At 37.0% G+C, this 25,779-nt stretch overlaps 2 protein-coding genes across 5 annotated transcripts in view; one reads left to right on the top strand and one right to left on the bottom strand.

Annotated features, from left to right (window-relative positions):
- Window positions 1-1,687: 1,687 nt before the first annotated feature.
- On the bottom strand, window positions 1,688-22,662 carry LOC100334847 (protein NLRC3). 4 transcript variants are annotated; one of them, XM_073908577.1, is made up of 8 exons: window positions 22,517-22,651; window positions 22,303-22,360; window positions 21,497-21,653; window positions 13,287-15,149; window positions 12,995-13,168; window positions 10,909-11,082; window positions 10,514-10,560; window positions 8,694-10,436 (listed from the first exon to the last, which is right to left on the bottom strand). In XM_073908577.1, the coding sequence occupies exons 3-8, from the start codon at window positions 21,631-21,633 to the stop codon at window positions 9,907-9,909; spliced, it is 2,925 nt and encodes a 974-aa protein (XP_073764678.1). In that variant the 5' UTR covers window positions 21,634-21,653; window positions 22,303-22,360; window positions 22,517-22,651; the 3' UTR covers window positions 8,694-9,906. The 4 variants fall into 4 exon arrangements, with proteins under 4 accessions (XP_068076986.1, XP_073764678.1, XP_073764680.1 ...); XM_073908579.1 differs by having other exon boundaries at window positions 22,297-22,360; window positions 22,517-22,650; XM_068220885.2 differs by lacking the exons at window positions 8,694-10,436; window positions 10,514-10,560; window positions 22,303-22,360 and adding exons at window positions 1,688-3,861; window positions 3,941-3,987 and having other exon boundaries at window positions 22,517-22,594.
- A 791-nt stretch (window positions 22,663-23,453) lies between these two features.
- Window positions 23,454-25,779, top strand: part of adgrl1.1 (adhesion G protein-coupled receptor L1.1) — a 7,715-nt gene continuing 5,389 nt past the window's right edge. Inside the window, exons 1-2 of the mRNA XM_002660623.7 lie at window positions 23,454-23,514; window positions 25,714-25,779. The exon at window positions 25,714-25,779 is cut by the window's right edge and continues 81 nt beyond it. Of these exons, the coding sequence (XP_002660669.2) occupies window positions 23,463-23,514; window positions 25,714-25,779 (118 nt within the window). The 5' untranslated portion in view covers window positions 23,454-23,462. The remainder of the gene's footprint in view (window positions 23,515-25,713) is intronic.

The raw sequence follows: 25,779 nt of genomic DNA, 5'->3' as shown, positions 1-25,779 counted from the left end.
AGACATGCAAAATATGTACTGTTGGTGTGCCTCCAGGAACAGGGTTGGGAAACACTAAACAACTAAAAATATGAACAGAACGAACATTAGGTTAATTAATTCAATTTAAATAACACTATGAAAACAATGCTTGGGTTAGGCCACATTTGACCCCAAATTGGGTTAAAATTTTTAGAGTAGTATGGGTCAAAAACTATAATATTATTATCAGTTGCTATAGTTCATGTGTGCAAACAAAAACACATAATACAGGTCAGATTTTATATGAATTGTCGTAATTTATTTTTGCAATTTAATGAATCATTTGGTAAACTTATACATGAAGGTTTTTACATTGTACTTACACATTAGCCCACCCACAAACCTGTGTCCCACACCAAGAGCTTCAGAGGTGTTATGCAATACATTATGAACGCAAGTATTTTGTACTGTTTTGATGCACATAGTAGTTAAAGCCACTTAATATAAAGTGGAACTAATAATGTTTAGATAAGAATCAGCAAGAACTCAGATGAGTTCCTCCTACAGGTGTTACTCAGAGATGCGATGCCACATTTCACCACTAGAGAGAGCCATTCTCAACACATTTGATCTGACTGCTGGGAAATAAATCAGTGCACTGTTGGTTTATGCAGCTTCTGAAGAAAAGGATGCATTTTAGTTTTTTAAGCTCCTGCACACATTTTATAACGAAGTATTTTATAATGAAGTAATTTATATTTTATAATTGAGATATTTCCTATCAAAGTTGTTTATATTTTATGGCAAAAAGCTATTTCTCATGTCCTTCAAATTCTTCAAATGATTTCTTACTTATTAAGGGGACTTATAATATTGACCTTAGCAGATTTTCATTAAATTATTTTGATTATTTCAGTCAAGCTAAAAGAAACAAGAAATCCTTCAGATGAAACACAACATAATAAAGTGCTCTGCATTTAGTAGTTTATTTTACTGAAAATAACATATTGGATTAAACAGAAACTCAGAATTAGCTCTATTTTTTATACTTGTATAATGTTTTTTTTTTTAATTTGTATGTTAGTGCAGACCTGATTTTTGCTTAAGGTAGTTGTACATCAGCATGTACTCTTTTATCATTATACTACCATTATATTTTCTTATTATAAACACTATTATTGGTTTATAAATTATTATGCATTATTATTATTACTACTACTACTACTACTACAAGCATAACAGATGAAAATAAAATATTATATTGGGTAAACAAAAAGCCACAGTAATGTAATGTAATGTAAGAAACGTATTTACAAGTCAACTGGATAAATAAGCCACATTAGTTTTTTAAATACAGCAAAAAACTAAACAAAATAAAAAATAAATAAATGTAAATAATAATAATAATTAATAATAAATGTATGATTAAGGCATGCTCATATTTGCTACTTAATTAAAAAAAACTGGGCTATAATATGCTATAAAGTGTCTACAGCATAATACAAGTGAACAGAAAATATGTAAAAGTGCAAACAGATTGTAAGACTTTGTTCTATTACAGACAGATCAACTTTATCTTGGATTAAACTCCATTTGTATATCTTATCCATGTCTATCCATAAGGGGGCGCTACATGTTCATCATGACCACTAAAGAGGAGACGGGTTTAGGTTTAATCCCTCTGCAGCAAGAAAACAGTCTAAGTTAAGACAAACATGACCTCACGAATTGTTCATCTTGTCTTCCTTTATTTATTTAATATTGTTTACACAGACTTCTATTCTCTTTAAAGATGCATTTAAAAAAAAAATCTGAAATACATTGTTATGTATACAGTACCACTTCCAGTTCATTAATTACTGAGAAAAGCATATAAATAGATTGATCAGGGTCTGCACAGTGTGGATGGATACAGGACAGCGCACATCCACAATAAACACACTGCAGGAACTCAACATGTGGATTAACTGGTTCATTCACTTTTGTTTCATTCGCAATGACATTAAGCTTTCAGTGTCCTGTGATGCTTACAAAACAGTGACCTCTGAAGCATGCCAAATCTGCACTTAAGTCTTAACACTTTTCGCTCACAATTATCATCAGTGTTTGGAGACATTTTTCAGCATTCATACCCAATCGATTTTCACTGGCATAGAGCAGGGTGAGCGTGCAAAACCACGCCCTGACATTAGATGGCGCTTTACAAACTTGAAAGAAAGGGCCATTTGATCTACAATTAGGCCCAATCCCAATTCTATTTTTGTACCCCTAAACCTTCCCCTCAGCCCTTGCAACTAAGGGTAAAGGGCTTCAAAATTCACCCCTAAGCACTACATCACCTGCACACGTCATCATATCCTCGCCATCTCTTGCTTCAGAAGAGTTCAGATGATGGCGACTACTGTAGTGATTCCAGTTGTGTTATTTTTTGGTATTTATCTTCAGGACATCACTGAAGCCATGTATTACGTTATCATAATGATCTAATGTTGCAATAAGATCGTAACAGGACTGTGCATTTACACAGTGGCCATATCCATTAATGTAAACACACCAAAAACATCATTAACATTATAGCAGACACTGTAAACAGCCCATTCACAGCCACTAGACTTTTCTGACAGGGTATTCAAGTGCCATCGAGTGTCAGAATGTTGTGGAACTGCAGTACAGAATTTATTATTAGGGATTATAGATCGCGAAATTTAGCGGTTTTTATTTTAGCGTTTTGTTTTTTTTAAAGCATGATGGTATAACACGAACGCGGTTATGAATATATTAAAACATGTGTTTGTTTGTTGTAAAAATTTGTAATAATGACAAAAAATACAGGTTAGTCCAAAATTTTCTCTACCCTTTGGTTTCGAGTGTGCTCCAGAAAAATCTTCATTTGAAGAGGTGTATACCGCTTGCTCTTAGCCCTATGCCTTCAAGCTATAGAGAATTGGGACACCACTACTCCTTCACGGGCACGCGCAAAACGAGGGGTAAGGGAAAGGACTAAGGGGTAGAATTGGGATTGGGCCTTACTCTCCATAACATTTCCCTCCTGCTGACAGTGTTTATCAAGCAGCTCTTTGTGTTTAGATAAAAAAGCAGATCTACATTCATCTTCCCTTGGTGCATCATCTTCTACATAAGGAATGGAAGTGACAGTGTGCTCGGCTAAAACTTTAAAGTCATATTTACTGTAACTTCACCAGCTCCAGATGTAACCAGACCCAACCGCTCCAAACTAGGATCGAACTGGTGAATGTTTGCATGGGAAACTTGGCATTTTGCACATTGATATGATCAACCATATTGGCACCCCTTTAATAAAAGCATTGGCGAATAGCACTGCGATATTCACAGGCCTTTAAACATGCATTTGATGCTAAATCTGGCACAGAGACAGTGAAGACTGAAACACCTTAAATCCAGCATAGAGGGGCTCAGTGAATGTGGTGTTGAATGTGTGTATGTGTGTGGGTGTGTGGTTGTCAGAAATGCTGTAGAAGGACAGAGAGCCGGACGGCACGTCCACATACACTCCGACTCTTTTAGATTGTGCTACATGTATTGGGACGTTACTCTTGTTATCGTGCCAGGGAACAAATACATCACCAGTGCAGAAGAGACACCAGGATTTGTCGCTGTATCCAAACTTAGAGACAGTCCCTCGCTCTTTAAGGATTCCTCTGTAGGCCACTGCTATACGAGCCCAGGAGCCCCATTCAACCTCCCAGTAACAGCGTCCAGTCAGAGTCTCTCTACACAGTACCTGAGGAACATCAGCAAATCTGTCTGGATGATCAGGATAGGGCTGAGGATTATCCACATACGTGATCTTTCTGTTCCTGTCAAACAAGAGGAGTTTAGCATTTGCTGTGTTTGGATCCAGTGTGAGATCAACCGCATCTGAACACAGACAAATAAAGAGTATTAATCTCATTGGTTTCCATTAAAAGTGCAATGGTCTGTCAGAGAAAGATCCTACATTTTTTAAATCCTGGTTGGATCATCAGTGACCCTCCATGATCCCAACTATAAACACACAAAAACGTACAACCATTAAGCATTTATTTACAAACAATTAATACGAGGCATGATTATTTGGATAACACAGCAGCTTTTACAGCTGTAAGATCCAGTGTGTCATAATTATTATGCCCAAGTGAACAGCTTTACAAAACAAATTGTCCTTTTGAGACTCTATTGAACAAAGAATACAAAAACTTTAATACTAAGAATAATACTCATGCCGAGTGTGACGCGGCTGGGATGAGAATCAGCACCTCCAAGTCCGAGGCCATGGTGCTCCACCGGAAAAAGGTGGTTTGCCATCTCCAGGTTGGAGGAAAGTCTTTACCCCAGGTGGAGGAGTTTAAGTATCTCGGGGTATTGTTCAGGAGTGAGGGAAGGATGGAATGTGAGATTGACGGATTGGTGCAGCGGCAGCAGTAATGCGGACGATGTACCGGTCCGTTGTGGAGAAGAAGGAGCTGAGGAAAGTCAAAGCTCTCGATTTACTGGTCAATCTACATTCCTACTCTCACCTATGATCATGACCGAAGGGACAAGATCTCGGATACAAGCGGCCGAAATGAGTTTTCTTCGCAGGGTGGCATGGCGCACTCTTATGGATAGGGTGAGGAGTAGAGCCGCTGCTCCTCCACATCCAGAGAAGTCAGCTGGGGTGGCTCGGGCATCTGTTTCGGATGCCTCCTGGATGCCAACCTAGGGAGGTGTTCAAGGCTTGTCCCACTGGGAGGAGGCCTCCAGGAAGACCCAAGGACACGCTAGAGGGACTATGTCTTTCGGTTGGCCTGAGAACGCCTCGGGATGCCCCCGGAGGAGCTGGAGGATGTGTCTGGGGAGAGGGAAGTCTGGGGTTCTCTCCTAAGACTGCTGCCCCCGCAACCCGGCCCCGGAAAAGCAGTTGAAAAACATTTATTTCGATTATTCATTTAACAATGTTAAATGATTTCTGGTGTCCCACCTACTTCTTCCCTCAAACTCTGAGATTTGAATTGTTTTACATTGGTGCCAAAACCAGGGCAGAAGGAGAAACATGCTGTTGGAGACCACTTATGAAATTTGTTGTGGCTAAAGGAGTGAAGTCTGCAACTGTGGTTGCTTGAGGTCCGCACTGGAGAAACTTGGTTGTATGGATACACATGGGACTGCTGCTGTCCGTGAGGGGATGGGGAGTCTTAACTTTGTACCAAACTTTGTGACCTCACAACTTTGCATCAGACTGTTGTACACTAACATAGATATATACATTAGATGTCGCCTGGCCTATTGTTGTCTATTGGACGGAATGCGTCAATAGCGCCGCCATCTTGCTACAGGGTAGCGCTCCTTTGAAATGAATGCGGGACCAAGGTACAGTGGAGGACTGTGGCCATGCAAAGCCAGAGATATACACATATACACATATATCTGTGTTCGGGAGTTTTCCTGGATGTTAGTATGTAATTTTTTTTTCTAATTACGAAAATTATAATTTGACATCACTTTTCTACATTGATGGATCAGTGACCGCACGGGCATTCCTGACAAATAGCTTGTGTTTGTGTGTACAGAAATGTACTATCCACCCTCACTGTTAAATCTGATCTAATCATGTCCTGAAACACAGCTCCTCTCCTGCTTTCACTGCTCATACTGACGGAGGAAGCGATTCGTTTGTGAATGAATCCCCCAAACGACTCTTTCACTAACGTTAGCCGACAATAATACCAGTTTCTGGCAGCGCAGCATCTCGTTGTCATATTTCTTTTGCATTGTTTGCTGATTTTATTCAACAAAACTAGCATAAGCCGAGTGTTTAGTGCGAGTTAGAGCTGCTTTGCCGTATGGTGAATGCAGTAAGTGACTGTTATCATCAATAACGCTACCTGATTAGCACAAAAGTTCAGAACATACACAAACAGAAAAAACTTAATCTTACCTATGAAATGTTCTGCCTTTGTGCTTTGTTTTCTTTGTTTGCTCGTTACTACACTCGTAGACAGCGCTAAAGTCCCGCATCTTCACGTAATAACACTGTCTTGACTAGTGCGGTTGAATGACACTTGTCCTGGGAGCACTGTACCAATGTGGCGGCGCTATTGACGCATGCTCAGGGTCCCTATATGATATCTAGTGTATATATCTGTGGTACACTAATAGCTGGCCGCATTTAAATCAGTATAGCAAGTAACTGATACAATCTGACCTTCTAACTTCCTAACCACTTACAGGACCCAAGGAACTGTCCCATAGACTTCCATTTTCCATTAAACATTCTGCATCACATACTTGACGACACAATTTCACAATCCTGAGCAGAGAGATTAAAGCCAGCAAAACTGGAAGAGAAATAATTATTTTTCAGAAAAAGAAAATCGTAACAGAATACACATCAAATTGAAGCTTTGTTAAACTGTTCAATCACTGTGACAGTTCTCAGAACAGTAGAAATTTGCATTTGCATTTCGTTGCATTGTACTTGTACATGTGTAATGACAATAAAGTTGAATCTAATCTAAAAAAAAAACAACAATGTAGGTATGGGCGATAACAGATAATAAAATAAAATCAGCAATAAGCAGGTCTTCTTTTGTCTTAACTATAATTATTGTAGTTTTGTAAACTTATCTGATGTCAACATTTGCTAATAATTTCGGTTAAATACTATGACTCCTTAATAAATAACATCATGGAAAAAATAATAAATACATATTAATCCATGAAATTGGCCAGCCAAGCAAACATTTTATCAGATCAAATGTTAATCAGCAGTTAGCAGCAAACATGGAGAAATCAACAAAATTTCCAATCAATACCAAAAGAGTAAAGTGGGGGTAAAAAATAGAGCAATATAGTAATATCTTAAAAAAAAAAAAAATTAAGGAATACCTGAAATTAATGAATAATTCCTCACTAAAAATTAATGGAAAACAGCCATTGAAAGGTTTTATGGATCAAGCAGTGAAATAGCTAAAAATTGTCAATTTATTTCTGTTAAAATTGATCATCACCTTGTTCAAAGTATAAAAATAGAGGAGATGAAACTGGAGGAAGCAAATGTCCTGACCTCTGTTTGATTATCTTTCACGGTGTCAAACCAAACATCAGATCAATATCGCTGAGGGGTCCTGTTAGTCTGTCATTTGATGCATGTTTTCAGGAGTTTTTAACATCGTAAAAACTAAACTTTTAAGTAACATTAAAAATGAAATGTTTATCTAATGGTCTCCAAAAGTATGTGTCATGTGATGCATTCAATTCTCAAGCTAAATACATAACATTGATGTGCACACATCCAAGATTTGTTTTAATCTAAACATGATTTTTTAATCTGCTGTAGATTTTTATAAATGTTCTTACCTGAAAAAATACTCTTCTGGTGTTACAGTCAATGTCTTGTGGAACCATGTTAGTAGCATTCGTTTGACGTGTTCTTCCTGGTCCATCTGCTTTTTAGTCTTTTTTTTTAGGTCACGTTGTTTTACAAAAACACACACATTCCGATACTGTGCTCTTACACATCCAAAATAACCCTGAAGATCAACAACAAAATTAGTTCAACAGAAACTTCTGAAACAAACCATGAAATGTTAAACAGAGTACATTTTAAGAAAATTAGAAACTTCCTAAGGGCATGTCTGTGTGCATGGGAATGGGAGTGTATGGGTGTTTCCCAGTGATGGGTTGCAGCTGGAAGGCCATCTACTGTGTAAAACATGCTGGATAAGTCGCTGGTTCATTCCGCTGTGGCGACCCCTGATTAATAAAGGAACTAAGCCAAAAAAAATGAATAAGAAACTCCTTATAAATTAATAATAAAAATGATTATAATCAATAAATTACCATATAGTTCTTTCCAGGTGTAGCGTGGTTTTGCTTTAGTTTCATCACTAACAAAGCTGATATGATAGTTATAATATGAATATAAAGATAAGATAGACTTAACATCACTAAACCTCTAATGAATTTACTATGTTTTAATATGACACTTAAGTGTTGCACTGCTGATTAATGGCAATATGCTGTGGGTAATGGGGGGAATGGGAGGTTGTGGGGTGGTGTGGATGGCTTCCTGCTCTGCCCCGACCCCGGCTGATGGGCAGCGGCTTCTCTGTATAACAGGCGCTCGGCAGCTCGGTGCTCGGCAGCCGCCCCTCCAGGTTGCGATGGACGGCAATGAGTTCTGTCTTCCCAGCAAGCTTGTTCCAATGCTGGCCTTGAGCGTCTCCAGGGACAAATTCCGCTTGATCCGACTAGAAGGCTCCGCGCACCACCCTCAGTGTTGAGGGCTTCCTGGCAGTGTGTTCCTCCTTCCTCCATCTAACAAAGTTAGATGTCCACTTGGTCATTGGGAAGGAGGAGGTGGAGAACAGACAGACTATAAACAAATTTATTTATTTTATTATAATTGCCATCAAACTGAAAGCAAAATTAAAACATAACATGTCCAGGTCAGGTCTTCTCTCATCTTCAATTGCTGTCTGTGTTTCTTTTATAGTCCAGAGCTTCTCTGTGGGACTCAAGGCCCACCGGCTCTTTTGTTCACTCAAGCACCGGCCCCCTTCCGTTTCCATGACTCTCAGGCCCTGCCCCCTCACTACACACATTAATTGATTTTTTTAATGGATTTTTTTTTTCTTTGAAGAAAATTATGCAATTTAAAAAAATTTGGTGATGGCAACTGTGAACTAGTTGACTATAGTAGTCTGGTTAGACTCGCAGACACAAACAGCTTCTTTCAGACTTTGATGCTTTATTTTCTCAAGACTACCCATAAATACATTAAACTTGGCAGATAAATGCATTTGAAGACAACTGTATGTATTATTAATAGTTTATGCAGTCTGTAACAAAGTGATTTGCAACAAACCAAAGCCATATTTAACAATAATGAAATGTAAGAAAAATTATAAAAATCAATACAAATGGACAAAGCCATCGTCATCATCGACTCAGTAGTTCTACAAAGAGTCTTTTAGGGAACAAACATCAATGAAAAGCATTAAATACATTCTGCAAACTCATAAATCAATAAATTACAACCTTGCTGACTTAAACAATCAAAAAAATCCGTTTACTTGGTTTACAGTATATTGACACCCCACCAAAAACATGAAAACATCCACTGAGGCCATGTCCACACATTCACTGCTATTTTTATAATGTTTTCCTCGATTCGGTTTCACATGAAGATGCAAACGCACACTGTAGTGCACTCCAAACCAACAGGTGGAGATAATGACACTGATATGCTGGCTTCACATCAAGCTGTGAATTAAGCATTTTCTGTGAGTAAATTTCATACAAGCCAACGCAAACATAAGAACAGAGGTGAAATACCATCCCGTTGTGCGAATGACACAGAACACACAGTGTGTTTGTAGCAAATATGTGGAATTTCATCTCATTTGCATCTTTTGTGTTTGGTGTGAACCCAGCCGTGTTAGCCAATCAGAATGGAGAAAACAATGCAATGATGTCATGAGGAAAAACCTGTGGTTGTAGCGACCACACTGCAGCTGGAGTTTCGAGAAATCTTCAGCCTGGTTGAAGTATTCAGAAAGTTTTGGTTTCAGTCACCCGATACTCATTTTTTGTGTGGACGAATTTGATGTTAAAAAAATGTATAAAAGATAAATATCTTTTAATTATCATAAAACTTTTTAAAATGTAACATGAAATGTCCAATTCAATTATTTATATATCATTTGATGTATATAATGTACAGAATAAGTAATTAAATGATAAATCATTTTAATGAATATAAATGAAAAACTTCAAAAACACTTAATAGTCAGACACAGACACAGTTTGCTATAAAGAATCTTTAACGTTTAAGTCTGACTTACAAGATTTGACTAAAGGCACAAGAAGTTCCTGCAAATCTGTGTTAAAGAAAAACAGTTTGTTTTAATTTGGTGCATTCGCTGTTGTAGGTTGTTTAATCTAACACAGATATACTGAGCAGTTATTATAAAAAACCCCAATCCCACAGTAGAGGGGTTCAGTGAATGTGGTGTTGAATGTGTGTAAGTGTGTGAGTGTGTTTGTGTCAGAGACGCTGTAGAAAGACAGAGAGCCAGCCGGCCAATCCAAATAGACACCCACTCTGGTAGATTTTGAAAAAGGTACCGGAATTTCTACACTGACTTTGTCATACCAGAGAGTGTATCTGCCCTTAATACAGCTTAAAGCCCAGGACTTCTTATTGAGTCCATAATCACAGTCATCACTTCTTCCTTTCCTGCTGATTGCTCTATAGGTCACTGCTATATCAACCCATCCACTCCATTCAGCCTCCCAGTAACAGCGTCCAGTCAGACTCTCTTTACACAGAACCTGTTCATAGAGCTCAAACCTGTCTGGATGAGCAGGGTATGTCTGTGGCTCTTCTACTAGAGTTGCCTTTCTGTTCTCCTCAGATAGGATGAGTTTAGCATTTGCGGTGTTTGGATCCAGTGTGAGATCAACTGCATCTGCATACAAGACATAAGAAAAACATGGAAGATTAATTTCAGGCAACATTGAATATATTTTGTGTGTGGATACATACATTTTCGTAGTCCTGGCGTGATCCTCAATTGTTCTCCATTATCAAAACTAGACAAATACAAACAAAAAAACAATTAAACAGACCCAGGTACCAACATTGGAAGTAACTAAAGCAAATATTCTAAATCCATTTCTTCCACATACCAAGCTTATCAATATCTTCAACATATAAATAAATCTTTGATATCATTTTAGTTCAATTCTCAATTCTTTTTGAGTCCAAATTTTGTTCTGGATTCAAAACATAATTCAAAAGGATTTTTACCATTCTAAGCACTCATCCTAACCTTAACAACTATGGTTAAACATAATTGATAATGTGCCAATAATGTCTAGGCAAAATGTCTGTTTGTGTTTTCTTGAGGTAAACTAGTTATAACTAGACACAACACATACTTGAGTTTCTGCAGTGTGTAGTGTGGATCCTCCAGTGTGTGTTGGAGCAGCTGGACTCCTGATTGTCCTGGGTGATTGTAGCTCAGATCCAGCTCTCTCAGGTGTGAGGGGTTTGAACTCAGAGCTGAAGATAGAAAACCACAGCCTTCCTCTGTCACCATACAGCCAGACAACCTGCAGAGGGATAAATACTGTTTTTAATTTTTTTTAAATTCAGAAACCTGTTCTCCATTGGCAGGGCTCAGGTCTAACATTTAAAAGCAGTGTCATCAGCAATTGATTTGGTAGCACCTCACGAGTAATAATAATGACACTCTTATGTTATTTCTCCAACCACAACAAGACTGTGTTCCAGAAACCTTGCAGCTGGGCAACACATGACTACCAGTGCAAGAGCAACAGAGGAGTCTGGAACATGCCCTATTAAAATGTCCCATGCATCCTCTAGTACAGGGATGTCAAACTCAGTTATTGGAGGGCCGCAGCTCTGCAGGTTAGTTCCAACCCTAATTAAACACACCTGATCAAACTAATTGAGTCCTTTAGGCTTGTTTGAAACCTCTAGGTGAGTGTGTTGAAGCAGGACTAAAACTAAACTGTGCAGAGATGCGGCCAGAGTTTGAGTTGGAACAGAGTTTGACATCCTTGCTCTAGAACCTATGGTGAGTTATATTCAAAAACCAGTTATTGATGAAATCCCTTCTCTGGTTAAATACTATATGCAGAAGAAATCAAAATGGACAAGCGGAAAGTCAAAGCAGTCTGAGAATTGTCAAGACCAAAAAAATCAAAGAACAAAGATTGTGCTCCTCCGTTTTTTTTTTTTTTTTTTTATCATTAAGAAATTCACTTCCAGTGTTAACACTCTTACCTATTTGGTAAGGAGTAAGCCTAAATTTCTGTTCTGAAACACCTCTTGAAAAACCAAGAACACTTGTATGCACTGCTCCTTAATCAGATCAATCCGAACCCTTTTGTATAATTGGAATAGGGCGGTACTTCACATGCTTCAAATTTACCATTTCCTACTGACCAGGATCAAAAAAATGCAGACGCCTTACCTAGGATTCTTTCTCCTCCAAGCCTCTCCAGAAAGCATCCTTTACCAAAAGGTCTTCACTTGTCCTATTCAGTGGAATCAGAATGCTGAGAACTCCTCCCCCAACGCTCACTACAATCCACTGCAGGGATGCATTCCTGATCACCAGTACCTTCCTTCTGCTCAACACATGACAACTATCCAGACAGTACACACCTCGCTGGGCACTGGATTCTAGTTATGTGGCATGGCCCAATATGTGCAAAGGTTCACGCAAGTTTGCAGATAATGTGTTATGACAAGAACACCTCAACAGATACCACCTATCAACCTCAATCTTCTGCTTGTTCCTAATTGGCCCTGGTCACACCTGGGGGTTGATTTCATCACTGACTTACCTGCATGATCTGGTATAAGCTGCATTCTAGTTACCACTGACAGATTTCAAGTCAAGTTGTTTAATCTTTTTCACTAACAAACTGTCATGAAAACTGCAGAACTTTTCAGAATGTGTTCTGGTACTTTGGTACCGCTGAAGACATCCTCCCTATTGTCCATATCCGGAGTGTTGTAAAATTTCTTCTCTCTCCCAGGTGTGACCTTAAGCATGTCATATATTTACCATTACAGTTGAATGGGTAGATAGTTGGTCTGGCTTTCTACATGGGACATACACTCGCAGCTCCTATGCAAAAAGTTAAACCCCAGATACACTGGCATCTTCACTATTACTTGGCAAATAAATCCTATCACATTCCTCCTAAAGCTCACCCCGACAAACCAGGCATCATACATTTGGCACAGGTGCGACATATGTTTTTCACTAGTTTCAGCCCAATCCAGTAATGTTTTAACATCCTGCACCACATTTTTAAATAAAAATTTCAGTGCCACTGACCAACTTTGTTAAAATATTGACTATTTTTTCTTTACTTATATATTTTACACAATTAATTGCTTTAAAAACTCCCTCTCTGGTGACAAACATTGTGGACTGTGAAAATACATGAAAATATCTGGAATGCATCTCCCAGTCTGTACACACACCTCAGTATCTCCAGCTGACAGTTTGGACTCTTCAGTCCATCAGAGAGCAGCTTCACTCCTGAATCCTGCAGGTCATTGTTACTCAGGTCCAGCTCTCTCAGGACACAGTTTGAGGATTGAAGAACTGACGACACAATTTCACAATCCTGAGCAGAGATATTACAGCCAGCAAGACTGAAAGAAGAGAAGCACAAATGAGAATTCAGTTATACCTAAAAGATACTAATGAATTTTTATTCCAATACAAGAAACTTCCATTCAGAAACATCTCTTCACCAGATTAATCACTCACAGAGCTCTTGTGCAGTTGCTGACGGCTGGTATCAGTCTTCTCCTGCCCTCATCTGATGTGTTGTATTTCTGGAGCTCCAGCTCATCCAGCACCTCCTCTGACATCTGAAGCATGTAGGCGATTGTTGAGCAGTGAGCAGGAGAGAGTTTCTTCTCTGACTGTTTGTCTGATTTCACAAACTCCTGAATCTCTCTGGACAGAGTCTGATCTTTCACTTCCAGCAGACAGAGGAACAGATTGATGGATCTTTCAGTGGAGAGTCCATGTCCATCTCTGATCTTCTCTTTAATGTACTGTGTGCTTCTCCTGATGCTCTCTGAGCTCTTCTCTGTGTGTGTCAGTAGATCCTGGAAGAGTCTCTGATTGGACTCCAGTGAGACGCCCAGCAGGAACTGCAGGAACAGATCCAGATGACCACTCTCACTCTCAATGGCTTTATTAATTACTCTGTTATGAAGAGTTTCGAGTGAATCAAAAAGTGCCTCATTGGTGTTGTTTATGAAGTAGTAAAACACATGGAAAGCAGCGAGGAACTCCTGAACACTCAGATGGATGAAGCTGTAGACTTTCCTCTGCTGAATCACAGATTCCTCCTTAAAGATCTCAGTGCAAATCCCAGAATACACTGAGGCGTCAGAGACGTCTACGCCGCTCTCAACCAGGTCCTCCTCATAGAACATCACATTGCCCTTCATCAGCTGTCTGAAAGCCACTTCAGCAAGTTTGACAATCACTTCTCTGTTGGACTGCAGGAGTTTCTCTGGATCTCTCTCTTCATACTTCTGATTCCTCATGTTGATCTGAATCAGCAGGAAGTGGATGTACATTTCAGTCAGAGTTTGAGGGATTTCTGCACTCAGATCTTCTTCCAGGAGCTTCTGAAGCACAGTGGATGAGATCCAGCAGAAGACGGGTATGTGGCACATGATGTGGAGGCTTCTTGCTCTTCTGATGTGTGAGATGATTCTGCTGGCTTGATGCTGCTCACTGATTCTCTTCCTGAAATATTCCTCCTTCTGAGGCTCAGTGAATCCCTGAATTTCTGTCAGACGCTTGATGTATTTGGAGGGGATCTGATTGGCTGCTGCTGGTCTGGAGGTGATCCAGATGAGAGCAGAGGGAAGCAGCTCTCCTTTCATCAGCTTTGACATCAACACAGCCACTGATGAAGTCTCAGTCACATCACAAACTTTCTGAGCGTCTGAAAACATCAGTGTGATTCTGCTTTCATCCAGACCATCAAAGATGAACACAACTTTACACTCCTCATAAATCTTGGGCTCCAGATCTTCAAGTTCAGGATGAAAGTCCAGCAGAAGTGTGTGAAGACTGTACTGATGATCTCTGATCAAGTTCAGCTCTCGAAATGGAAGCACAAACATGAAATCTACATCCTGATTGTCTTTTCCCTCGGCCCAGTCCAGAATGAACTTCTGCACAGAGACGGTTTTTCCGATTCCAGCGATGCCTTTAGTAAGAACAGTCTTGATTTGCTCTTTCTCCTCTTTAAAGATGTCATTGCAGTAGATTGGAGTGTGTTGGGAGTGTTTTGTTCTGGCTGTTTTCTCCATCTGTAAAACCTCATGTTCTTCATTCACTCCTTCACTCTCTCCCTCTATGATGTACAGCTGGGTGTAGATGCGGTTCAGCAAGGTTTGGTTCTCTTGTAGTTTGTTTCCCTCAAATAATCTCTCATATTTGTTCTTCATGCTGGTTTTGTGCTGGTCTTTGACTGTTTGAAGAACATTATATAGTGGTTTCTGCTGGTCACCAGTTTCCTTAAGCAGGACTACTTGTGTGTCCTGCAGTCTGATTTGGGTCTGACAATACTTTATAGATCTTATCAGACCATCTCTCTCCACTCTTCAGAGAAACAAAGAGAACACAAAAAAGTCATGTTTTATGAGTTTACCCTTACATTTAATAAACAGAGTACAAATTATGTTTGTTTGGCATGCTTTCCAAGAGGAGGGCTTCAAGCTTGGAATATTGGTCCAAGCTCAGAGCATCCCCCTTTCAGTAAAAATAAAAAGAAATGAGGAAAGGTGGTGTAGGGATACTGGAAAACTGTTGAGGAATTCAGGCAAGTCAATTGTGACTTGCTTGATTACTAATTGTGCTTGTCTTGTGTTTAATCAGGATAACCACCCAAACGTGCTCTCCCAAAACTTTGTTAATAGAACCTAATTTCTTAATTTAATTGTTAATAGACAAATGTAATTTGTCTCCTGTGGAAATGCATTCCAGTGCATTCTTTTATACATTTAAACCAGGTCTCTTTTTGTTCTTAATTATTGTTACGTTCCCTTCAACTCTGTCTAGGAGGACACAGGTACGCAACAGAATGGTAATGGAGTTTTGTGTGTGTGTGTCAGCATTGAGGTCCTAGGAGACACTTCTCAAAGGACTAAACAAAAGAAATACAACCTGAATGAAGATTAACAAAATTTATTGAAGGATTAAGGGAGGGTTCCAAAAAAACTTCAAGAGTGGGTTCAAGCCAAAACAACAAACAAAAATTCTCTAACTGAGAGAAAGGGAAGAACTAAATAATCTAGAAAAGAAAAGAAAAGAAAAATACATCAAAAATGCTCACTCCCTTACTAACATAAACAGGAGAAAACTGTTACAAAAAGGAAAATGGCACCCCCTCTCTACTAACCCAATCCCTGATTAACAAAGAGTAGAGTGTTTAACAAATTAGTATTGAAAACATAAACTTACAATCAAAAAGAGGTTGAAACAAAGGCTGTATGAGGTGGTCAACAGAATCAACAGAACTTAAACAAATTAAAGCTCCTAATCAACAAATAATGCTTAAATGATTAAACAAAGCATATTTTTAAAGTCTTACAAAAGAGCCTCCACACACACACAAAAACACCCTGCTCCATTGGAGACAAGCTGCTTAAATGCCCACGACTTTACTCGTCCTCCAATCTTTGAATGGGTCATTAGTGGCAGCAGGTGACGTTCATCATCACCTATTAGGGTGTAGCAGAGAAAGAGAGAAAGAAAATACAAAACAGAAACAAACACGTCCTGGGACGTAACAATTATCTTATTGTATTCTGTCATGTTTCATGTTGTTCTGTAATCTATATTATTAAATTTGAATACTCTGTGAATATTCCCGGGGAATGTTTCCCCTTCCTGAGGTGGCCCGAGAGAGCAGGTTCTCTAGAACTCAATGTCTCCTTCTGGAGGGCCCCTTCCCAACCCAGAGCAATCTGCGGGAGGGGTTTCAGTGACCCAGGGTCAGCATGCCAGCAGTGGGTACTAAGCTGGACTTGTCCTCTCCCTCTGTGGGGGGAGGTGAGGCCGTAGATTCAAAGTCCTCTCCCGGTCCCTACCCAGGGCAGGCGGGAGTGCCCGACAGCTGATGCTTTTTCACCCCCAAATTGGCGGCATGGTGGCTCAGTGTTTAGCACTGTTGCCTCACAGAAAAAGACCGTTGGTACGAGTCTCGGCTGGGTCATTTAGTATTTCTGTTCTCCCCGTGTTGGTGTGTGTTTCCTCCGGGTGCTCTGGTTTCCCCCACAGTCCAAACACATCTGCTATAGGGGAACTGATCAACTAAACTGACCGTAGTGTATGAGTGTGTGTGAGTGTGAACGGGAGTATATGGGTGTTTCCCAGTACTGGGTTGCGACTGGAAGGGAAAACATATGCTGGAATTGTTGGCGGTTCATTATGCTGTGGTGACCTCTGATGAATAAAGGGACTAAGCTAAAGGAAAATGAATGAATGAATGAATGAATGAATGTATGAATGAATGAATTAACTAAAGTAGCTTCAGTTTAGTTGTCACAATTGAAGTTCAGTTAAGTTCGGTTCAGTGTAATGTAAATGTCACAGGTGAAAGCTGAAAAACTGAACACTGAAGAGCAACTCCACCAATGCAAAATATTATAAAGTTACAAATGGTACAATTTTTTTTGTGCTGGAATGCTTTAAGCTTTCTTGATATGCTCGAACAGTTATAAACCTTAAAATTGCATGTTAATAATGCGTAAATTATTATGGTAAAAATCTTTTATGACTGTGGCTCCTGGTCAATATAAATCCAATTCAACATTGCAGATCCTGCGATGTGACTACTTTGGATGCACAAATTGTGATATCGATCTAAACAATGTATTGTGCAGCCCTAATTCAGAGCATCACAAACATGCTCAATGAATGACATGTACAGTGGGTATGCTGGCCATGCTAGAACTGGAATGGTTTCAGCTTCCAGAAACTTTGTACTGATCCTTGCAACATAGCGCCATGCACTATCACGCTGCAAAGTGGTCTGATATTCGAGGATGAAGGGCACAACAATGGGCCTCAGGATCCTGTTGCAGTACTTAATCTTAAACATTCAAAATGCAATCAAAAACCTGCATCTGTGTTCACTCACTGACCATAACATACCTTCCTATATCATAAACCCACTGTAATGTTAACATCTGCAAGTTGCTCACCCACATCAGGCCAAATATACTGTCTACCATCTGCCATAAACAATGAAAACCTGGATTCATTTGTGTAGATTCTTAATCCTTTGGAAAATAATGTCATCCTTACCCCTTCACACTCATAAGCATACTCATAGGTAGGGATAGGGATAGGCAAAGGAATATTGGAATTGGGCTTCAATTTCCTGGTGTTCCTTTTAATGTACTGAATGTGTATCTTTTTCTAAATGCAAGGGAAAATCTTATCCATTTTGGCTACATCATTGTCATGTGAATGTGGCCTTAGATGAATTTAAATGTACAAAATGGCTTTTTGTATTTTGGAGGTTTTTTTTATATCATATAAGTGTGCAGGTGAATGCTCAAGAGTGAATGCTTGATTAAGCTATGAATTTCAGACATGTCTTCTTGGCCGAGGTACATTTGAGAGAGCATTTGATTGGTCAGAAAATTTGAATTAGAAGTTTATTGATAATGTAAAACAACTGATCCAAATTGGCAGAAGTGAGATACTACAAGTTTTGAAAGCTTATGTCATCTAAATGTTTTTTTTTTTTTTACTCTGGAGTACACTAGCTTATAGATAACCTTGGAAATAACAGACTAATACTAACACTAATTTGCACTTCAGGGGGACTTTACAAAATAGCATTATGTATTAACAACAAATGTAATGATAATGTATGTGAAACAGCAACTGAAAATCAAAAATGCTTTTCTGTATTATCCTAATAAGGGTAAGTGTTTTTCTTGGTGATACAGAAATCCAGGGGCCCGTTTCAGTATTTTAACCCTGAAATGAGAGAAACTCTGGGTTTTCCCTTTTAAACTGGCAGGTTTGTCTAACCGGAGAAGGCAGGGTAAGTCAAGCCTGTTTCTGAAATAGAGGTCACTTTAACTCAGAGTCAGTTTCTGTGGTCACTTACTCTGTGAACCTAACCTGGTCAGGAGCAGGTTTTATTCTCTAAACTCAAGAGTTTCTGTCGGCCTCCTCCCCTTTTTTAAAGACGCAGCGGTATTTCTCGCCCGAGCCTTACATTTCCACACACCTATTTTAATGCTCATTTTTGGATACGCACATAAAAATGACTGATGGAAACATCATGATGCCATAACTTTTGAAAATATGCATGAAAACGCACATAACTGAGTAGGATAAACTTTTATTTGATAGAAAAGATGCACATAAACTATGATGAAAACACTTTTACTGAATAAATTACAGTATGTACATAAAAAAAAAGGTTTGTTATAAGAGATCATATGATGATGAAAATGTGTGTGAATGGACAATCCAGCAGGCTGAGCACACTGTAGAACATCTTAAATGTTGTTTTACTCATTTTAAAATGCCTGAACCGTTTTAGTATTAATGGTATTATATTATTAATGACCTCCAGGTAATCTGGAGCATGTAAAGAGCATCTGTTCTCCGCATCTCATGGCTTTAAAGCCACCACGCGTTCATAGTGTGTCAGCATTGTCTTCTGAGGCGCAAGTCATATATTTAATAAAGAAAAGATTGACGCAGCGTCTTCTACCGCAGCAAATTCTGTTTTTACTGTTGATATTTGGTGCCCATTTAATCAAGAAGTGATGATTTTGTTCTCTTTGACTCATTGGATGGAAACGTTGCTTTATTCGCATCTTTTATGCATTATTCCAGTTTTGCACATAAATTTATGTAATATATTTGGATGGAAACATAGATATTGCCTACATTACAGTCACACAAAGAACAAAATCACTAACGAATAGCTTGCCCTTTTTAAATAAATAATTAGTTTAAATTCACTGACCTTACAAGATTAATGGGATTATTATTCTTTCTAAAAAACTATTGTTTAGTTCTGCTTACATTCTAAATGTCATATCAACCTCTATCACTTGATCAATAAAAAAAGCAGACACACAAGTGCATTTTTACATCTATTAATACTGATCAATGTGTATAAAAGTGGGAACGTGTGTAAACATTTTATAAACATCACACATAACATTACTTATTTTATTTAAAAAAAAACAAGTTCAGCTGGAGAAAGAAATTGTGATCTCTTTTTTTAAGATATTGCCATGGTCACTTGTAATATCTGTGCTCCATTGATAATGCCTTTATATAGTTGCGGTGTGCGCACGTAAAGGGCACATAGTTTACCTTTTTTAAGATTTAATATTAATATTATGGTTGTTCTGAGTGTGCAAGTTTAGGTTCAGTTCAACACACAGTTCAGATGTTTTTATTATAATGTGCTAAAAGTGTCATGTTGTGGGTGTGTACACAGCTCGCTGTTTTAGGGGCAGGTTGCTTCACATGAAAATTAGTTTCAAATTCCCGTCCAACGTAACAAGGGGGCGGAGCCAAGAGCTCAAATGTAGGTTTTTCACCCTAGGTGCCCTTAAACTCTTGAGTTGCTCTACTCAAAGTTAATTGACCCAACTCAGATCCGCTATTCTGAAACCGAAAACTCAGTGTTTTTAATCTCTCAGTAAATCAACTCAGGTTAAGTTTAAACTCCGAGTTGGTTGAACCTCCTCACTGAAACATGCCCCTGAATATAATTAAGCTAATTAAAAACAAAATAACTGCCAGAAAACTGTAATGTTTGTAGTAAAATTGTCACTTAAATATAAGAAAACAATGCTTTACATTATTGTTTAATACTAGCCAATCACCAAGACTCAGAGAATCATGTTATAAATTCAAAAATGATCACCATCACTGTTTTAACATTATTTCCACAGTTATTTGTTTATTTCAAACTAGCCAATGTACCAGAAAACGAAAACAAAAAATTTGTTATACTGGATGTTTTTCAGAAACACATCAACCAAATTGTGATGAATCAGTATTTTGTCATATCATTTGCAGATGGACACCAGCAAAATCGTAATTATAGAATAAATATGAATTATATTTAATTACATGGAAATGTTGATCATTATTGATACATTAACTATTACGCCAACAGTCTGATGTTATCTAGAATGTATGTTAAGTTAGGCTCAGTCAATGTTTTCCTAACATCAACAAATTCTAAAAGAAAATAAGATTATACAGACCTGGGTAGATTTTCTGAATCCACCAACTCACCCCAGTAAAAGTTAAGCCCCTGGTATTATCTATTGTTATATATCATTATTATTATATTACATATTCCAAAAAAAATCTCTTTATTTGTATAGGCAGCCTAATTCTAACACCTGAAAATACAATAGTAAATAAAAATGTAAATTTATATATTTATTTTAAATGTATATTATATACTTACCCAAATATATAGTTTGTTTATATATGTTATATATATACCCAAATGTAATAGTTTTTTATGCTTTTTGGAGCATCACATCATAAAAATTCGACCTGTTTTACAAAATTTTTCCAATAATTGTTTGATTTATTACTGAAAATTGGGAGAATCTGCTATATAGCACATTGTCAATATAATTACGGTTCAGATATGTTGCAGTTTTAAATATAAGCTTTATTTCTTAAATTGAATTTTCTCAAACACATAATTTTTGTCTGAAAGGAAGCACATTTTTGAGATGGCCTAACTCAGTCAATATCACATAAATCAAGGTTATATTTTAACAGCATATTCATTATATTGAGAAGAGTTTTTTCCCCGTCAAAAAAGCTAATTTAAAAATGATGACTGAGCTGGGTTTTCACAGAGGGTCCCATTTATGCATGTAAATTAAATAAAAAAGCATTTCTCCATTACTGTCTTCTATGCGCCTTCTTACTTGGAGTCAGAGGTGGATGCTTCATCACTCAAAACAGGAGGTTCCAGCATGGAGTTGTTACTCTTCAGAGACACATGGCTGGAAACTATAGAGTCTGATATCGGTCTTTGATCCTCACTCTTGTCATGGAGACTCATTTCACTTCGAAATTAGCAATCTGTTCACATAAATAGATAAAGTACACAATTTAAGCACAACAGGGAAGACCTTAAAAGAAAAACAAAATCCCATTTTGGGTGTGTATACTATAGCTGTTTCAATCCACCTAATTTTAATGCACATTTTGCACATAAAAATGCTTAATGAAAATGGCAAGATGCACATCCATTTTGAACACTGAGAATTAAAAACATATACGCAGTAGGATAAACCTTTTATTTGAAAAGAAAAATGTGCATGAACTTTGATAGAAACACATTTACTGAATAAATGCTAACATGCATATAAAACGGTAATATGATTTAGTTTAATAGGAAATCAAAAATCATTAAAAAAATCGCACAACCATTTCAGGATGAAAGGTTATTTGAAGATAATATGGTAACTAGGCTTATATATAGGCCTATAGAAACTATAGTCTGAAGGGCAATCTCTGTGTGTTTCTATATTTAACTTATCTTTCTTAATCTACAGTTCGTATAACTTTTGTAAATTCCTTCATTTGATTACATTCTTCTCTTAATCCATACATTCTGTTTATTTTTTCACTTTTACACCATAGTATTCTTCATTTGTTGATGGCAATTCCTTATTTAAAGGCAGTTTGTTATAGGCCTATTTCAAATTGCACTTGTACATACATTTACCGTGTGATATGTGTCCAGTTGAAGCGAAATATTCGCGACTGCTACAGAAGGAGAGTAGCTAAATTTAAAGCAAAAGATACGATCATTATAAAAACATACATGCACAGAACTCGAATGAAGCATCTTTGGATTTTGAAGAATATCTCTTACAAACATAAATTGCCTAAGACAAACTGCCTAAGCGCTGCACAGGACAGCTTATTGAGGAACTTACTTGAAAATACTGTAGTTCCTGGTTATGATTCTCCGAAAATGTCTGCCTGTTGAAGATATTTTTCACTTTCGGTTCGAAGAAGCGAACGGACTTCCGCCCTCAGAGCGTAGTTTATATCAGGTAAACATCAAAATGGAAGAATGTCTGCGCAAGCGCGTCAGGTGGATTAAGCCTAAATCTAAAAAAAAATGCCCTTTTGCGTACGAATTACATTAAGCCACATTATAAATTCACAAAAATGAGAACCCACACAAACACAGTTACAATGCTTCTTTAAATGTATTATCTAATTTCTTAATTTTTATATTGAGCAATAGTTTTGATAATTGTAACTTCTTATAGATATTATAAAATATATTTTTAATCACTAAGGATTATTCTGCAAAATGTGAATGTAGTAAAAATAGCTACCCTGATTCTAAAAATAACCTAGAAATGAACTTTAAATCCTCACTTTCCACACTCCTTTTTAGCCAATGAGCCAATGAGTAAAAAGACAAGTATAAGAAAAATAAAAACTTCTAAAAAAATGATTAAAAACAGATTACAGTGTGTGTGTGTACTGTATGTGACTGTGTGTAAGTATGTATAGGAGAAGATGTGTGTGTGTGTGTGTGTGTCTTTTTCTCTCTCTGTATGTGTATGAGTGCGTGTGACTGTTTTTGTCTGTTTTTCTCTCCCTGTATGTATGTATGTGTGTGTTTGCAAGTTTGCACATGACTGTGTGTGTATGGGAGACTGTGTGTTTGTGTTTCTATGTCTCTCTCTGTATGTATGTGTGTGGTGGGGTATCAGTCTGTATGAGAGAGAGAGAGAGAGAGAGAGAGAGAGAGAGAGAGAGAGAGAGAGAGAGAGAGTGCATGCATGCATGCGTGTGTATGTGTGTGTGTGTGTGTGTGTGTGCGTGTGTAAAGCAGATAGCAGATACAGAGAGTTCAGTTCAGTCATGATGAAGCTCCAGACAGCAGCTCTGACTTTCTCTGCTCTCCTCTGCGCAGGTCACACTTTATTTATTCACTCTTTCTGCTCATTATGATGTTGTGAATATCCAGACTATATAATATCACAATTATTATTATTATAATTACACGCGTTCATGCTTCTTCCTTCTGTATTATTACAGTATCCTGTGTTCAGTCAGTGTTTATTGTTCTTAAGTGATTGTTGTTGTTGATTTTGTCTGTTTTGTGTTCATTATTTGTGTTATTATCTCTGAAATGTGACTCATAATCCAGCGTCACACACTTTATTTACTCAGCAGTGTATATCTCTTCTTTTATTTGTTCTTTATTTTGCTTTAGCTGCGTCTTTCAGTGTTTTATTATTAAAGGGTCGATTCACCCAAAAATAAACATTCTGTGAATTCCTTCAAATACAGAATATATTTAGAATATTACTCTATTTAAATGTGGTTTGTATTGATGTATTTGTAGCCTAATTTAAATGTCTTTAAATGTATGTTTAATAATTCTATACAATTATAACTGCTGCTTTACTAATATCACACTTTAAAACAACAAAGTGCTAACAATAGAGTACAAATAAAAGCATTAAAAAACTGTGTAAAAAGAAATAAATTACAATTATTTTAATAAAAGTAAAAAGAAAAACAACAGCATTAAAAATGCATGTAAAGGAATGCCATAAAACTAATAAAATGAAAGGTAATGTATGAAATAAAAGGTAAAAACAAAACAAAATTAATAAAATAAAACATTTAAAAAGCATAACAAAAACAGCATATAAAGTAATATAAAGAAAATTAAATAAGAAATCTAAATTAATTTAATAAAGAAATAACAAAACAGCATATAAAGCAATACAAAAATTATAAAATAAAAATAACAATGAACAAATTTAATAAATAAAGAGCAACAAAAGCATAACAAAAAGAGCATAAAATATAATTCAATCTAATTAAATAAAAAGTGAAAATAAAACTTAATAAAATAAAAAGTAGAATATTAAAAAACAAAAATAACTCAGTAAAATTAAACGTAAATAAATAAAATTAAAAACAGAAGCATAACAAAAACAGCAAATAAAAAAATACAACAAAACCAATTTAATAAAATAAAAATAAAAACAAACAAATTTAAGTAAATAAAAACAAACAAATTTTATTAAACAAAACAAATTTAATAAAATAAAAATAAAAACAAATTTAATAAAATAAAAAATAAAAACAAACTAATTTAATAAAAAATGTAATTAAATAAAAATAAAAACAAACAAATTTAATAAAATTAAAATAAAAACAAACTTAATTAAATAAAAACAAACAAATTTAAATAAATAAAAGCAAACAAATTTTATTACAATAAAACAAACTGATTTAATTAAATTTAAATAAAAACAAACCAATTTAATTAAATTAAAATTAACAAATTTTATCAAAATAAAAGTAAAAACAGCATATAAAAAATACAATAAAACTAATTGATAACAAAAATAAATAAAAATACAGGAAAATAAAAATATATAATAAAAACTGATCAAAATATACTGCTGTGCTAAAGGCCACAGTGATCAACAGCTGATAAAGAGCTCTGTTGCTGCTTTATTCTGTTGCTTTTACTGTGAGATTAATAGAGGAGTATTAATGTACTCGATTACTAGTATCAGTAATGTGGTAAATCTGACTCTGCTCTAATCAAATCACCTCAAAATAAAGAAATCGAAAGTGATCAGAGAAGATTTTCCTGCTTTTCATTGCTTGAAAATGTGGAGTTTGATTAGTGTTTGTTTACCAGAGCCGGACTGAAGGTCAGCGAGAGCACACAGTTCATCTCACACACAGTCTTCGGCTGGGTCTGCTGCTGTTTCAGTGCGGGTGCTCCGGTTTCCCCCACAGTCTAAACACATGCTCTATAGGGGAATTGATGAACTATGGGTGTTTTCCAGTATTGGATTGCAGCTGGAAGGGCATCCGCTGCTTAAAACATGTGCTGGAATAGTTGGCGGTTCATTACACTGTGGCGGCCCCTGATGAATCTGAAGCTGAAGGAAAATGAATGAATGTTACTGTGAGTCTCCTGTAAACACAGAGAGATCAGTGAGGGGTCGACTCCTGTATTAGTCAATACATTAACTTATGAAACTCTAGTGTACGTCTGACCGTTATGATTACTGCTCAAACCTGATGTGTGTGTGTGTGTTTTAACGGGACACAATGTATTTATGTGTTTGGTGTTTAGTGTGTGCTCAGGGCCCCGGTGTGTCGGTGCGTCCCCGCACTGCTGCTGTGCGTCTGGGGGAAACGG

Source organism: Danio rerio, chromosome 1, assembly GCF_049306965.1.
Source record: "Danio rerio strain Tuebingen ecotype United States chromosome 1, GRCz12tu, whole genome shotgun sequence".
NCBI classification, from domain to species: domain Eukaryota; kingdom Metazoa; phylum Chordata; class Actinopteri; order Cypriniformes; family Danionidae; genus Danio; species Danio rerio.
Note: the sequence above shows the minus strand (reverse complement) of the source record. Positions and strands in the feature narration are given on the sequence as shown.

Bases quoted from the DNA above. Each gene is read 5' to 3' on its own strand.
- LOC100334847 (XM_073908572.1), bottom strand. From the start codon at position 21,633: ATGAGTCTCCATGACAAGAGTGAGGATCAAAGACCGATATCAGACTCT. The intron at 13,169-13,286 runs GTGAGTGATTAA...CTCTTCTTTCAG, and splicing joins AGCAACTGCACAAGAGCTCT to TCTTGCTGGCTGTAATATCT. The intron at 11,083-12,994 runs GTGTGTGTACAG...ATCCCTCTGCAG, and splicing joins TGTCAGCTGGAGATACTGAG to GTTGTCTGGCTGTATGGTGA.